The sequence below is a fragment of the Sciurus carolinensis genome, chromosome 18, assembly GCF_902686445.1.
Source record: "Sciurus carolinensis chromosome 18, mSciCar1.2, whole genome shotgun sequence".
In the NCBI taxonomy this organism is placed as follows: Eukaryota; Metazoa; Chordata; class Mammalia; order Rodentia; family Sciuridae; genus Sciurus; species Sciurus carolinensis.
The window spans coordinates 26,024,514-26,042,360 of NC_062230.1; the positions used below are offsets into that span (position 1 = coordinate 26,024,514).

The 17,847-nt window shown below is 36.6% G+C and overlaps 1 protein-coding gene across 1 annotated transcript in view; it reads right to left on the reverse strand.

Moving 5' to 3' along the window:
- LOC124969945 (phospholipid-transporting ATPase ABCA3-like) overlaps nt 1–17,847 on the reverse strand; it is a 161,687-nt gene that overhangs the window by 112,108 nt on the left and 31,732 nt on the right. The window contains 1 exon segment of the mRNA XM_047532948.1: nt 275–448. Coding sequence (XP_047388904.1) covers nt 275–448 — 174 coding nt within the window.

Here is a 17,847-nt window from a genome sequence, read left to right on the forward strand (position 1 = left end):
TACAAGTGAATGAAGCAAGTCATAGAACAGAAATTCTAAAATAATTTTATTTGAGAGTATAACAGGTGGTTTATTGTGAAATATTTTGACTTCATAACCTTTTGATTTTTTTCACAGTTCACATAATTGTCTTCATTATAAGTAAACACATCCAGGGAAAAATAAATACATGTTCTTACCTTCTCATTTCCTGTCCCTACCACCCACAAGTTCACCTCAATAACCTTCCTAAGAACTGAACCGGGAAGGCCAATGTTGGAATGCAAACACTCACCTTTTATTTCCAACTTGATCAGAAGATTAATTCCCAGTGCCAATGCAACATTTGAGCTGAGACAGGCAGCCACCTTGTTACTGATGGGTATCTTTCCATAGTGTTGAAAGATGAAGTTAAATGGAAAGAAACTGGCAAAAAACATCAGGTTTCCAGCAGAAGCAACCAAATGGGCTGCAAATAAGGAGGACATTTGCGGTTAAGGTAATCTGAAAAACAATAAGTCACAATTTTGTGTGTATGTGTGTGTGTGTGTGTGTGTGTGTGTGTGTGTGTATGTGTGTGTGTATACACCAGGGATTGAACCCAGGGTGACTTAACTGAGACACGACACTGAACAGTCACTAACTTAAGGTACTGGGAAATTGTGGTTACTGGAACAGAAGTAGGAAAGCATTTGTTAACTTCAAATCTGTACCTGCAGCACCACGGCAGGTCTGGGAGGAGGAGTAACAAAGTTAGAAAGAGGGAGAGGCAAAGTGGCAAGCTGACTTCAGAAACAGCAGTGTTAGAGAAAGTAAAACTGAGTTAAGTTGGGCAGTAGCTGCACAGGATTTTCATGAGAGTGCCCAGTTTCTCTCAGGTTGTTAGGGAAAACTATGATGGGTAGACATTTTGTAGAGACCATGTTCTGCAGCTCTGAAAGGAATTCATTCTCTACAGTTTCATCCTACCTAGATACCAGCAAAATTATTGTATGGAATGTCTTTGAAACGGGTCCTCTTAGTAATCTGTGTGTTGGAATAACTGAGCTGAAGGCTCCCCACTGCTGCCCAGAGGACTGGGGTGCAGTGAGCACAGGGAACGACACCGCCAGGGAGTGCAGGGTTAAGGGTGGTGCTCAGTGGATGGCTGCAGCTGCTCCAGAAGCGAGTGGATGCAGTGCACGCCAGTGCACACCAGAGCAGCCAACTGCCACACACACCAGGAGTGGACTGCCCCCATGCGACCCAGCCATGTGGCTGTCACCACAAGGGTGTAAGAGATGAGCTGCAGCTAAACACCTCCTGGACATGGGCTTCCCTGCATCTCTCTCACAAGCCACTACCTCCTGCACACCCTAAAATCAACATGGATGTGCTGAGGCCTGTTTTGATTGCTCTAGGTGTATGAAACATTTCTACCAGGGTAAATTCAAGGCTGTAGTCCCGACCAGGAAGAGACTTGGCTATTAGTCCACAGAAAATCAGGGGCCATTTCCTCTGACCCTCCAGACAGCAATTAGATACTGAGACACAATAAGCAAAGGTGGGCACCTCTTAGGTTTGTATAGGAGGTGTGTGGATAGATGCCAAGACCTAAGTTCTACTGTTTTTGAAGCAAAAAGCTAAACTAGATGGAGAAAAAGTAAATATACAGCAGGGACACAGTGGTGTGGTTGCTACCTCCACTCTCAGAGAAACTTAAGAGGACCAGTCAAGGAGGCATGGGCACCAACTATGCCTCTCAAAACCTGATGGAATCCAAATATGGAAGGCTCAGTAAGAAATCTCTCCATCTCAAATATCTAGGCAAGAAATACTTGAAGACTCTAATATTAATTTTTAAATTTCACTTGTATTTATTGATTTGATAGGTTTCCCTACTATTTGATGACATATACATAAAACCAATTTTATGTATTTTCTAAGTATTAATGTGTTTACTCTAACTTTTTGCTTCCTGATCCTTTTTAAATTCTCCCCTCTATTTCTCTCTTCTTGCATTATCTGCTTCTGACTCTTCCCCGGGTCTTTTTTTTTTTTTTAATTTTTCTGGGATTGAACCTAGGGCTTCATGCAGGCCATACCAACACTTGACCTCACCACTGAGTCATAAGCCCAGCCCTCTTTCCTCCAGCTCTTTTTCCTTCCACACCCTATATAGTGTGTGTGTGTATATATATATATATATATATATGGAAATTTTACATTCTTTAACACCTAGATTTCCATCCTACTCCTAAGTATTACTCTCCTTTCCCACTTTTGAACTAATGGAGTTATAGAGAACATTTTCAATAAATTTTTATGGTTTACCAGTATATGGTAAGCTCCAGCGTGATTATAATGATTACTGGTGATTATTATCTGCTCTCAAAGTATTTCTAGGGATTGATCATAGCACTGTGATCACACTGAGTTTTGACACTGTGATATACCCCCAGCTTTGGACACAGAGCAAACTAAAAGAAGCTCACTAAAAAGCTGTCTCACAGTGGTAGAGATAGCCTCACAACACAAAAGCAAATTTCAACACAAAAACACAGATAACTTAAGAAGGCAACAAATGCCTCCAAAAGTTATATTTTCCAAACAACTAAGTACAGACACATTAAAGTGGAGGGAAAAGCCAACAAAGTATTAAAAAACTTGATTATTAAAATAAGCAACAAATTAAAAGAAGATCCAAAAAATGAACTTAACAATCATACACACAGAAAAGGAAGATAAAAATAACCACAGAGCATAGGAAAGAATAAATCACATTAGAAAATGAATGAGCAAATGATAAACAGGAACAATTCAAACATTAGAAATTAAATAAAATGACAGAAATAACACATGATCTTAACTCTATAGTTACAAGACACAGACTGTATTTCCCAGCACCATTTGATAGAAAGGCTGTCATTTCTCCAATGTGTTTCTGGCACCTTTGGCAAGTATTAGATGACTGTAGATGTGTGGGTTTGTCTCTGTGTCTTTTATTCTGTACCACTGGTTGGTTGGTCTGTTTTATGCCACTACTATGTGGTTTTTGTTACTACATTAAAGGAAAGGAAAATCAAAGGAGAAACTAAGTCAAGTTAAAAATCAAAAATAAACCAAAATGACCAGGAACACAAATCATAACTCAATAATAATCCTGAATGTTAATGGCCTAAACTCATCAGACAAAAGACATAGACTGGCAGATTGGACTAAAAAAGAGACTCAACAAAATGCTGTCTTGGAGACTCACCTCCTAAAAAAAGACATCCACAGACTGAAGGTGAAAGGTCAGGAAAAAATACATCACTCACATGGAACAAGCAGGGGTTTCCATCCTCAAATCAGACAAAGTGGACTTCAAGCCAAAGTTAGACAGAAGAACTTTTCATACCGCTTAAGGGAAACATACATCAACAAGACAAAACATTGGTAAATATATATGCCCCAAACAATGGAGCATCTACGTATATCAAACAAACCCTTCTCAATTTCAAGAATCAAATAGACCACAACACAATAATACTAGGTGACTTCAATGAACCTCTCTCACCACTGGACAAACTAAACAAAGAAACTATGGAACTAAATAATACAATCAGACTTAATGGATATATATAGAGTATTTCAACCATCAGCGAACAAATACATTTTCTCCTCAGCAGCACATGGATTCTTCTCTAAAACAGACAATATGTTATGCCACAAAGCAATGCTTAGCAAATACAAAAAAAAAAAGAAATATTCCCTTGCATCCTATCAGATCATAAGGAAATGAAACTAGAAATCAATTGTAAAATAAAAAATAGAAGCTACTCAAACACCTGGAGACTACATAACATGCTACTGAATGATGAATGGATAGCAGAAGAAATCAGAGGAAATAAAAATATACTTATAGGTAAATAAGAACACCAATACAACATCTTAAAATCTCTGGGACACTATGAAGGCAGTGCTAAGAGGAAAGTTCACTGCAATGAGCTCATTCATTAAAAGAACAAAAAGTCAACAACTATGCCCCGAACAGTGGCTTATCCATGTAGGTCAAACAAATCTTTCAAAATTCCAGGAATAAAAGAGACCACAACACAATAATACTAGGTGACTCTAACACACCTCTCTCACCATTGGATATTCCAAAAAAAAAAAAAAAAATTGAACAAAAAAACCCCACAGATCTCAATAACACAATCAATAACTTAGACTTAATGGACAAATATAGAATATACCATCCAACAAAGAGTAAATACACTTTCTTCTCAGCAGCACATGGATTCTTCTCTAAAACAGACCATATATTATGCCACAAAGCTACTGTTGGCAAATACAAGAAGATAGAGATACTACCTTGTATTCTATCAGATCATAATGAATTGAAATTAGAAATAAATGACAGAATAAAAAACAAAAACTACTCCAACACCTGGAGATTAAATAATACACTACTGAATGATGAATGGATAACAGAAGACATCAGGAGGGAAATAAAAAAATTCTTAGAGGTAAACGAGAACAAAGATACAACATGTCAAAATCTCTGGGACACTATGAAAGCAGTACTTAGAGGAAAATTTATTTCATGGAGTGAATTCAATAAAAGAAGAAAAAAAAATCAACAAATAAACAACCTAACACTACAGCTCAAAGCCCTAGAAAAAGAACAGATCAACACCAAAAGTAGTAGAAGACAGGAAATAGTTAAAATCAGAGCTGAAATCAATGAAATTGAAACAAAAGAAACAATCAAAAAAATTGACAAAATAAAAAGTTGGTTTTTTCCAAGGTGCTGGGGATTCGAACCCAGGTCTGTGCGCACACAAGGCAAGGGCTCGGCAAGCTGAGCTATTTGCCCACACCTAAAAAGTTGGTTTTTTGAAAAAAATAAACAAAATTGATAAACCCTTAGCCACACTAACAAAGAAAAGGAGAGAGAAAACTCAAATTACTAAAATTCAGGATGAACCAGGAAATGTCATGAGAGACATGAGTGAAATACAAAACATAATTAGAAGCTATTTCGAAAATCTGTATGCCAACAAGATAGAAAATCTTGAAGAAATCAACAGGTTTCTAGAGACATATGATTCACCCAAACTGAATCAGGAGGACATGCACAACTTAAATAAATCAATTTCAAGCAATGAAATAGAAGAGGTCATCAAAAGCCTACCAACAAAGAAAAGTCCGGGACCAGATGGGTTCTCAGCTGAGTTCTACAAAACCTTTAAAGAAGAGCTCATTCCAATACTCCTCAAAGTAATTCATGAAATAGAAGAGGAGGGAACCCTTCCAAACTATCTATCATCCTTTCTATCATCCTGAAACCTAAACCAGACAGAGATACATGGAGGAAAGAAAATTTCAGACCAATATCCTTAATGAACATGGATGCAAAAATTCTCAACAAAATCTTAGCAAATCACATACAAAAATATATTAAAAAGATAGTGCACCACGGTCAACAAATAAATGACCTAACATTACAAGTCAAAGCCCTAGAAAAACAAATCAACACCAAAAGCAAAAGACAGAAAAAAAATTAAAATCAGAGCTGAAATCAATGAAATTTAAACAAAAGGAACAATTCAAAAAATTGACAAAACAAAAGTTGGTTCTTTGAAAACATAAATAAAATTGGTAAACCTTTAGTTACACTAAGGAAGAGAGAGAGAAAACTCAAATTACTAAAATTCATGATGACAGAAATATGACAGACACTACTGAAATACAAAGATAATTAGGAACCATTTTGAATTTATACCCAAATAAAACAGAAACTCTCACAGACATCAACCCATTTCTAGAGACATGTGATCTACTCAAACTGAATCAGGAGGACATACACAATTTAAATAGATCAATTTCAAGCAATGAAGTAAAAGATGCCATCAAAAGCCTACCAATCAAGAAAAGCCCAGGAGGCAGAGTCTCAGCCAAGTTCTGCAAGACCTTCAAAGAAAAATTAACACCAATACTCCTCAAATTATTCCATGAAATAGAAAAGGAGGGAACCCTTCCAAACTCATTCTATGAAGCTAGTATCACCCTGATACCAAAACCTGACAAAGACATTAAGGAAAGAAAACTTCACACCAATATCCCTGAAGAACACAGGCACAAAAATTCCCCATAAAATTCTGGCAAATCGCGTACAAAAAAATTAAAATTAAAAAGATAGTGCACCATGATCAAGTGGGGTTCATCCCAGGGAAGCAAGGTTGGTTCAACATATGGAAATCAATAAAAGTACTTCATCATATCAACAGACTTAAAGACAAGAATCAAATGATCATCTCAATAGATGCAGAAAAAGCATTTCACAAAATACAGTACTTCTTCATGTTCAAAACACTAGAAAAATTAAGGCCAACATCATTCTAAATGGGGAAAAATTGAAAGCATTCCCTCTAAAAACTCGAACAAAACAGAGATGCCCTCTTTCACCACTTCTATTCAATATCATCCTTGAAACTAACCAGAACAATGAGAGAGACAAAAGAAATTGAAGGGATATGAATAGGAAATAACTCAAACTATCACTATTTGCTGATGACATGATTCTATATTTAGAAGATCCAAAAAATTCCACCAAAAAACTAGAACTCATAAATTAATTCAGCAAAGTAGCAAGATATGAAGTTAATACCCATAAATCAAATGCATTTCTATACATCAGTGATGAATCCACTGCAAGAGAAATTAGGAAAACTAACCCATTCACAATAGCCTCAAAAAAATAAAATACTTGGCAATCAATCTAACTAAAGAGGTGAAAGACCTCTACAATGAAAACTACAGAACACTGAAGAAAGAAATTGAAGATCTTAGAAGATGGAAAGATCTCCCATGCTTTTGGACAGGCAGAATTAATATTGTCAAAATGGCCATATTATCAAAAGTTATACAAATTTAATGCAATTCCTATTAAAATCTCAATGACATTCCTCATAGAACTAGACAAAAGCAATCATGAAATTCAACTGGAAAAAAAAAAGGTCCAGAATAGCCAAAGCAATCCTTAGCAAGAAGAGAGAAGCAGGGGGCATCAAATACCAGACCTTGAGCTATACCACAGAGCAACAGTAACAAAAATGGCACAGTACTGGCACCAAAATAGACATGTAGACCAATGGTATAGAATTGAAGACACAGAGACAAACCCACATATATACTGTTATCTCATACTAGACAAAGGCACCAAAAACATACATTGGAGAAAAGATAGCCTATTCAACAAATGATGCTGGGAAAATTAGAAATCCATATGTAACAAAATGAAATTAAACCTCTTCTTCTTTACCCTGTGCAAAAATCAACTCAATGTGGATCAAAGACTGAGGCACTAGAACAGAGACCCTGCACCTAAAAGAAGAAAAAGTAGGCCCAAATCTTCATCATGTCAGTTTAGGACCTGACTTCCTTAACAAGACTCCTAAAGTGCAAGAAAGTAAAATGAAGAATCAATAAATGGGATCGATTCAAACTAAAGATCTTCTCAGCAAAGGCAACAATCAATAATGTAAAGAGAGTGCCTACAGAATGGGAGAAAATATTTACCACCTGTAGCTCAGATAGAGCACTAATTTCCAGAACATACAAAAAACTCAAACAACTTAACACTAAAAAAACCAAATAACCCAGTCAATAAATGGGCTAGGAAATGAACAGACACTTCACAGAAAAAGAAATACAATTGATCAACAAACATATGAAAAATGTTCATCATTTCCAGCAATTAGAGAAATGCAAATCAAAAATATTCTAAGATTTCATCTCATTCTACTCAGAATGGCAATTATCAAGAATATAAGCAATAAGTGTTGGTGAGGCTATGGGGGGAAAAGTTACACTCATACATTGCTGGTGGGATTGCAAATTAGTGCAGCCACTCTGGAAAGCGGTGTGGAGGTTCCTTAGCAAACTTGGAAAGGAACCACCGTTTGACCCAGCTATCCCACTCCTTGGTTTTATAGCCAAAGGACTTAAAATCAGCATACTACAGTGACACAGTCCCACCAATGTTTACAACAGTTCAATTCACAATAGCTAAACTAAACAACCAACCTAGAAGCCCCTCAACAGATGAATGGATAAAGAAAATGTACATAAACACAATGGAATATTTCTCAGCCTTAAAGAAGTATGAAATTACGGTATTTGCAGGTAAATGGATGAAGCTGAAGAATATCAGGCTAAGTGAAATAGGCCAAACCCAAAGAACCAAAGGTCGAAAGTTTTCTCTTGATAAGCAGATGCTGATCCATAATGCAGGGTGGGGTAGGGAAAAAGAAAGGAACTCTGGATTGTGCATAGGGGAGTGAAGGGAGGCCGGGGGCATGGGGATGGAAAGGACAGTGGAATGACATGGATATTATCACCCTATATATATGTCTGCTTACACTACCGGTGTGACTCTGCATCATGTACAGTAAGAGGAATGAGAAGATGTGTTCCATGTGGACAATGTGTCAAAATGCATTCTCCTGTCATGTATAACTAATTAGAACAAATTTAAAAAACTTAACAAATTAAATCCACTTATATAAAAAAGTTAATACCTCAGATCACCAAGTGGATTTTTATTTATTATACAAGAGTGGATTATTTTTCAAATATCATGCAATGAACTTAAGTATTTTTAAAGATGAAAAAATATACTAGGTCATTTCAATAGATAGTATTCATAAAATTTAATACCTATTTATGATTTTACAAGAATCTTAGCAATGGGACTTGTCTTATCTTTTGAAAAGTATTAACAAAGACCATACAAGAAAATTTTTAAAGGAGAATTACTGAAAGCTTTAGAATGAAACAGAGATGCCACCTAACATCACTTATAGTCAACATTTTACAAGAAGTCTTAATCAGTGCAGTAATAACAGAGAAAAATGGTATATGGATTGCTGAGGAACAAATGAACTCATTCTGAAATACCACAGTTCTGGTATGAAGAATAGCCCAAAGCATCTAAATGCAAAGGACTAGAATAAATAAATGAATTTAGCCAGGTAGCAAGACATGAAATCAGTATAAAAAACAAACTAGTATTTTTAGGTACTGGGGAACTAAAAATGTAAATAAAATTTAAAATATCATTTACAATAGCACCAAATAATAAAAATATCTAGGGACAGTATAATGAAAGATAATAAAGGCTTTTGAAATAGGCTGAGTATTGATCTGAAAGATATCAGGTCCTAATTCTTGTACCTCATAAATACTACCAATTTGGGAAAAGGGATTTTGCAAAGTAATGAAGGATCTGGAGATAGGTAGATTATTTTTTTCTTTAATTCATTTTTACTGTAAACAAATGGGATACATGTTGTTTTTCTGTACATGAAGTCGAGGCGTACCATTTGTGTAATCATACATTTACCTAGGGTAATAGTTTTTGATTCATTGTTATTTTTTTCCCCACCACCCCCTCCCACCCCTCTGATACTTCTATACAGTCCTTCCTTCCTCCATTCTTGCCCTCGACCCACCCCCATTATGTGTCATCATCTGCTTATCAGCAAGATCATTCATCCTTTAGTTTTTTGAGATTGGCTTATCTCAATTAGCATATTCTCCAATTTCATCCGTTTGCCTACAAATACCATAATTTTATTCTTCTTCATGGCTGAGTAATATTCTGTGTGTGTGTGTATATATATATATATATACACACCACAGTTTCTTTATCCATTCATCAATTGATGGACATCTAGGATGGTTCCACAATCTGGCTATTGTGAATTGAGCAGCTATGAATACTGTTGTGGCTGTATCCCTGTAGTATGCTGATTTTAAGTCCTTTGGGTATAGGCCGAGGAGTGGGATAGCTGGGTCAAATGGTGGTTCCATTCCAAGTTTTCTAAGGAGTCTCCACACTGCTTTCCAGAGTGGCTTCACTAATTTGCAACCCCACCAGCAATGTATGAGTGTACCTTTTCCCACACATCCTCGCCAACAACTATTGTTGCTAGTGTTCTTGATAATCGCCATTCTAATTGGGGTGAGATGGAATCTTAGGGTAATTTTGATTTGCATTTCTCTTATTACTAAAGATGGTGAACATTTTTTCATATATCTGTTGACTGCTTGTAGATCTTCTTCTGTGAAGTGTCTGTTCATTTCCTTAGCCCATTTGTTGATTGGATTATTTGTATTCTTGGTGTAGAGTTTTTTGAGTTCTTTATATATTCTGGAAATTAGTGCTCCATCTAAAGTATGAGTGCAAAGATTTTCTCCCACTCTGTAGCCTCTCTCTTCGCATTGCTGATAGTTTCCTTTGCTGAGAGAAAGCTATTTAATTTGAATCTATCCCAGTTATTGATTCTTGCTTTTATTGCTTGTGCAATGGGAGTACTGTTAAGGAAGTCTGATCCTAAGCCAACATGTTGAAGATTTGGACTTACTTTTTCTTCTATAAGATGCAGGGTCTCTGGTCTGATTCCGAGGTCCTTGATCCATTTTGAGTTGATTTTTGTGCAGGGTGAGAGATAGTGGTTTAGTTTCATCCTCTTGCACCATTTGTTGAAGAGGCTATCTTTTCTCCATTGCATATTTTTGTCACCTTTGTCTAGTATGAGAAAATTGTATTTATTTGGGTTTGTGTCCATGTCCTCTATTCTGTACCATTGATCTACCTGTCTATTTTGGTACCAATACCTTGCCATTTTTGTTACTATTGCTTTGTAGTATAGTTGAAGGTCTGGTATTACGATACCCCCTGCTTCGCTCTTCCTGCTAAGAATTGCTTTAGCTATTCTGGGTTTTTCATTCTTCCAGATGAACTTCATGATTGCTTGCTCTATTTTTGTAAGGTATGTCATTGGGATTTTAATTTGAATTGCACTGAATCTGTATAGCACTTTTGGTAGTATGGCCATTTTGACAATATTAGTACTGCCTATCCAAGAACATGGGAGATCTTTCCATCTTCTAAGGTTTTCTTTAATTTCTTTCTTTTGTGTTGTGTAGTTCTCATTGTAGAGGTCTTTCACCTCTTTTGTGAGATTAATTCCCAAGTACTTTATTTTTTTCAAAGCTGTTTGAATGGGGTAGTTTTCCTAACTTCTCTTTTCTAAAGATTCATCACTTATGTATAAAAATGCATTGGATTTATGAGCATTGATCTTGTAACATGCTACGTTACTGAATTCCCTTATGAGTTCTAAAAGTTTTCTGGTGGAATTTCCTGGTTCCTCTAAATGTATAATCAGCACATCAGCAAACAGGGATAGTTTGAGTTCTTCTTTTCCTATTCATATCCCTTTAATTTCTTTGGTCTAATTGCTCTGGGTAGAGTTTCGAGGACAATGTTGAATAGAAGTGGTGAAAGAGGGCATCCCTGCCTTGTTCCAGTTTTTAGGGGGAATGCTTTCAGTCTTTCACCATTTAGGATGATATTGGCCATGGGCTTAGCGTAGATGGCCTTTACAATGTTAAGGAATGTTCCCACTATCCCTATTTTTTCCAGTGTTTTGAGCATGAAGGGAAGCTGTATTTTATCAAACGCTTTCTCTGTATCTATTGAAATAATCATGTGATTCTTGACTTTAAGTCTGTTGATATGGTGAATGACATTTATTGATTTCTGGATGTTGAACCAACCTTGCATCCCTCGGATAAAACCCACTTGATCGTGGTGTACTATCTTTTTAATACTTTTTGTATGCAATTTGCTAAGATTTTGTTGAGAATTTTTGCACCGATGTTCATTAAGGATATTGGTCTGAAATTTTCTTTCCTCGATGTGTCTCTGTCTGGTTTAGGTATCAGGGTGATATTGGCTTCATAGAATGAGTTTGTGGGGGTTCCCTCCTCTTCTATTTCATGAATTACTTTGAGGAGTATTGGAATGAGCTCTTCTTTAAAGGTTTTGTAGAACTCGGCTGAGAACCCATCTGGTCCCGGATTTTTCTTTGTTGGTAGGCTTTTGATGACCTCTTCTATTTCATTGCTTGAAATTGATTTATTTAAGTTGTGTATGTCCTGCTGGTTCAGATTAGGTAATTCATATGTCTCTAGAAACTTTTTGATGTCTTTGAGGTTTTCTGTTTTGTTGGAGTATAGATTTTCAAAATAGGGCTTCTAATTATGTTTTGTATTTCACTCGTGTCTGTAGTGATATTTCCTTGTTAATTCAGAATTTTAGTAATTTGAGTTTTCTCTCTCCTTTTCTTTGTTAGTGTGGCTAAGGGTTTATCAATTTTTTTTTAATTTATTCAAAGAACGAACTCTCTTTTTTGTTATTTTTTTCGATTGTTTCAATTTCGTTGATTTTAGCTCTGATTATAACTATTTCCTGTCTTCTACTACTTTTGGTGTTGATCTGTTCTTCTTTTCTAGGGCTTTGAGCTGTAGTGTTAAGTCGTTTATTTGTTGATTTTTTCTTCTTTTGTTGAATGTGCTCCATGAAATAAATTTTCCTCTAAGTATTGCTTTCATATTGTCCCAGAGATTTTGATATGATGTGTCTTTTTTCTCGTTTACCTCTAAGAATTTTTTTTATTTCCCTCCTGATGTCTTCTGTTATCCATTCATCATATAATAGTTTATTATTTAATCTCCAAGTTTTGGAGTAGTTTGTTTTTTTATTCTGTCATTTATTTCTAATTTCAACCCATTATGATCTGATAGAATACAAAGTATCTCTATCTTCTTGTATTTGCTAACAGTAGCTTTGTTGCATAATATACGGTCTAATTTAGAGAAGGATCCATGTGGTGCTGAGAAGTGTATTTGCTCTTTGTTGCATGGTATACTCTATAAATGTCAGTTAAGTCTAAATTATTGATTGTGTTATTGAGATCTATGGTTTCTTTGTTCAATTTTTGTTTGGAAGATCTGTCCAGTGGTGAGCAAGGTGTGCTAAAATCACCTAGTATTATTATGTTGTGGTCTATTTTATTGCTGGAATTGAGGATTTGTTTGACGTACATGGATGAGCCAATGTTTGGGCCATAGATATTTGATTGTTATGTCTTGCTGATTTATGCTTCCCTTAAGCAGTATGAAATGTCCTTCTTTATTCCTTCTGACTACCTTTGGCTTGAAGTCCACATTATCTGATATGAAAATGGATACTCTGGCTTTTTTGCTGTGTCCATGTGCATGGTATGTTTTTTCCCATCCTTTCACCTTTAGTCTATGGGAATCTCCTTCTATGAGATGAGTCTCTTGCAGGCAGCATATTGTTGGATTTTTCTTTTTAATCCAATCTGCCAGTCTATGTCTTTTGATTGATGAGTTCAGGCCATTAGCATTCAGGGTTATTACTGAGATATGATTTGTATTCCCGACCATTTGGCTCATTTTTTTTTTTACATGACTTGGTTTCTCCTTTATTTGGCTATTCCTTTAGGCTAGTTCCTCCTGTTGCTGATTTGCACCATGTTTTTCATCTCTTCCTCATGGAATATCTTGCTGAGAATGTTCTGTAATGCTGGCTTTCTTTTTGAAAATTCTTTTAGCTTTTGTTTATCATGGAAAGATCTTATTTCGTCATCAAATCTGAAGGTAAGTTTTGCTGGGTATAAGATTCTTGGTTGGCATCCATTTTCTTTCAGGGCTTGGTAAATGTTGTTCCAGGCCCTTCTAGCTTTTAGGGTCTGGACTGAAAAATCTGCTGATATTCTTATTGGTTTCCCTCTGAATGTAATTTGATTCTTTTCTCTCGCGGCTTTTAAAATTCTGTCTTTATTTTGTATGTTCGGTATTTTCATAATAATGTGCCTTGGTGTGGGTCTTTTGTAATTTTGTGTATTTGGAGTCCTATAAGCCTCTTGTACTTAATTTTCCATTTCATTCTTCAGATTTGGGGACTTTTCTGATATTATTTCATTGAATAGATTGTTCATTCCTTTGGTGTGTTTCTCTAACCCTTCCTCAGTCCCAATAATTCTCAAATTTGGCCTTTTTGTGATATTCCATAATTCTTGTAGATTCTGTTCATGATTTCTTACCATCTTCTTTGTTTGGTCAACTTTGTTTTCAAGATTAAATATTTTGTCTTCAATATCTAAGGTTCTGTCTTCCAGGTGTTCTATCCTATTGGTTATGCTTTCTATGGAGTTTTTAATTTGGTTTATTGTTTCCTTCATTTCAACCAAACAATTTTTATTTCAATATCTCTTTTTATTGAAATGATCTTTTGCTTCCTGTATTTGCTCTTTTAACTGTCGATTGGTGTGATCATTCAATGCCTGCATTTGCTCTTTCATTTCATCATTCAATGCCTGCATTTTCTCTTTCATCTCTTTGTTTGCTTCCCTGATCGTTTTAATTATGTACATTCTGAACTTCCTTTCTGACATTTTTTCTGCCACGCTGTCATTGGATTTTATTGCTATACCATCTACATTTTTTGGGACATTGTCTTCCCTTGTTTTCTAATATTGCTCAGGTATCTTACCCCTCTAGTAGAGAAATTATGGGTTATTGCAGATTTCTTCTATTGACTAATATTGTCCCTGTAGATTTCCAATAACTCACCTGTTAGCCTTCAGTAGCTTGAAGTCTTGGAGAAACTTGATAATGCAGTGGTCCACTAGGAAGCTGCCCCTCTAGGGGTGGTGGCCTTCAGGTGGGGTATAGTCCCTGTCGTTGACAAAGTCCCTCCACTTGTTGACTGATGGTCATCCAATGGGGGACTAGACTGCAGACTGCCACACATCTGAGCTTGTCCTGTGTCTCTGATTCTACCGCCCTGGTGGGAAAGCCTCGCCCAGCGGGGAAGACTTACCCGGTGGGGAAGTTTCGCTGGGCAGCTCTCCTCTGAGCAGTTCCCTCCAGTTCAGAATTACCACTTGGACTGGGAAGTTCTCTTCTGTGATGTTCTCAGGGGTCTTGAACTACTGCCTGGGCTGGGAAGCCTGTCCCTGTGAGGGACTCCCTCTCTGAGCTCCAGTCCTCCCTGGGGACTGGAGCTACTGCCTGGGCCTCGGACCCTCACTCTGCATCGAAGCCTCTCGCTCTCGGCCCTCCTCTGTGATGTTCCTGGTTAACTGGGTTCTTGGCTCCAGCAGGTGAGTCTCACTGGGCCACTCTACTCCACGAAGTTCCCTGCGTTTCAGACTACTGCCCCATCCAGGGAGTCTGACCAGTGGGAGAGATTCACCGGGTGGCTCTGAGTTGGTCCTGAGTCTCTCAATACCTCCTCGACTCCTGGGTCTTGTCAAAGATCCTCTAGCCTCCTGTAGGTGTCTCTGGAAGGGAGTTGCCCTTCCAATGATGGTGGCTACACCCTCAGGAATAATTTGAAATGCTTGCACCAGCCTATAAAGAAGCCTCTGACTAGCTCCGCGATGCAGGCGGGCTGGCTGGTCTGCCAGCTTGCTCCAAGATAGCAACAGACTTGGTGTGGTGGTCAGGCAGGGTCCCTCAGTGATGGCGTCTGTGCTTGGCCTGGTGGTTGGGCGGGTTGGCTGCTGGCCGCCTAGCTCCAAAGGCAGGCAGGTTGGGTGCCCGCCTGCTACCTCTGTGGTGCATGGGACCTGACTTACCTGCCAGCTCACTCTGCCACTGTGACCGACAGGTGATGGCACCGCCCCCGGTGCAGGGGTCCGGGAAATATCTTGATGAAGATGGCCTAGGTAGATTATTTGAGATTATCTGGTGGGCCTTAATGCGATCAAAAACATCCTTAAAAGAGAGGCAGAGGGATACCTGAAACAGATGCTTTTTTGCCCAGTGAAACTGCTATCAGTATTTTGGTCTCCAGAACGGTGAGGAAATAAACTGCTTTTTCAAGCTACAAACTTTTGGGTAAATTTGTTATAGCAGCAATAGGAAATTAATATGAATTCTGTACAGAAAACTGCAAAATATTATGAGAGGAAAAAAAAGGATGCTTAAGTAAAAGGAGGATTATATCAAAGTTCATGAATGGTAAGATTATATACAATAAAGCCTTCAATTAATTACTTATTCAATAATTCAATATACTTTTACTCAAAATTCCTACAGACCTTTTGACCCCCCTACTTTTTGGTGATGAGCTAAACTTTACTGGACAGGCAAAGGATAAAGAATAATAAAGCAAATTTGAAGAAAACAAGGAAAAGGACTCACACTACTGGTTATCAAGACTACACATAAAGCAATAGCTATTTTGCTGTGTTTTTTCTTGCTTCTGGAAGTTGGTCACACATAATATTCTTATGTAAACTTTGTTTCAGATCTTTTCTAATAGTACATATTTAGTGCTATAAAATTTATCTCACCACAGATTTAGCTACTTCCTACCCATTTAGAAATGCTGTAGTTTTGTTGTTTATGTATTTTTAAATTTTGCATTATTTCCTTTGAGGTCTTCTCTTAGACCCATGGCTTTTTAAAAGATGTGCCATTTAGTTTTCAAGAGTTTGTACATTTCCTTGTATTTCTGTTATTAAATTCTAGTTTGAGTCTATTATGTTTAGAGAACTTTCTCTGGATGATTTCAGTTCTTTTCAATTTGTTTAGGTTTGTTTTATGGGCTAGGTTGTGCTCAATCTTTAATGAAAATTCCTTTGAGGCTTGAAGAAAAGTTTGGGGTTTGGGTGTCCTATCCTATGGACTGCGTTATTCAATTCTTTGGATCTTTGGTGATTTTTCTAATGGTTTCATCAGCTGAGAATGGGGAGCTAAGAAACTGTGGATTTCTCAATCTCTGCCTTTAACTCTCAGTTTTTGTTTACACATAAGATTCTTTCATTTGTTGTCTATAAATTTTAGATTATTATATCTTCCTGGTGAATTTATTCTTTGTTATTACATAATATTTTGCTTTTTTCTAGTGCTTTTCTTTCCATACCTCTGTGAAGGTACAGTACAGGGCAAGATGGGTGTGTACATTCAGGTTTTGCAAGTTAACACAGCAACTCTTGTTGTTTTTGTAAATTTGGATAATGTACCTTTCTTCATCCTTTTACTTTCACCTTCCCTACACACTGACTTTGAAGTGAGTTTCCTATAAACAACATATTTTTGGATCACTCCTCTAATCCACTATGTACATGTGTCCTGTAACTGATGTATTCAGATAACTTATAATTAGGGTAATTACTGATATATTGGAGTTTAAATTTGTCATTATATTCATAGTTTTATTTTTCTAGTTTAGTTCCTTTGTTTTTCTTTTCTGTGACATTTTTAGGATTCCATCTTGATTCATACTGTTTTTGAGTAATTTATATAGTTTTCTCAGTTATTACTCTGATATTATAATATACAATACATAATATACATAACTTGGGTATCTGCATTTACCAAAATGAGTTATATAAACCTTATCTCCATATAAGATTGTTTTATCCCACCCACTTTGTCTAATTGTCTTATTTCCTTTACATATACTGAACACTAGATTGGAGGCTGTTGTAAACTTGCTTCAGGATCCATCAAATTTGACTTAAGAAACTCATAAAAAGTAGAACACTCTTATGTTACAATATACTACTATACTGTAATATGCCCACTTATACCCATTTTCAATGTTCTTTGTAAAGTTACAAAATTTTCATTATCATTTCCTTTCTGCTCATTCATTCTTTAAGGGTAAAAATGCAAGCAACTCATTATCTTTCTTTTCCATCTCTGAGAATATCTTTATTTCCCATTCAATCCTGGAGGATGGTTTTGATGAATACAGAATTGGATGTTGGTAGTTCTTTTCTTTTGCACTTGAAAAACATGCTATTTCCTTCTGGCATCAAATGAGGAACTTGTCATTACAAATGGTGTTCCCCCTATAAATAATACATGATTTTACTCTGGCTGGCTTGTTTTTTTTTTTTTAATTGTCTTTAGTTTTCAGAATTTTAACTCTGATATGCCTTGACATGAATTTCTTTGGGTTTATTCCAATTGGGGTTTACTAAGATTCCTGAGACTGTAGGTATGTCT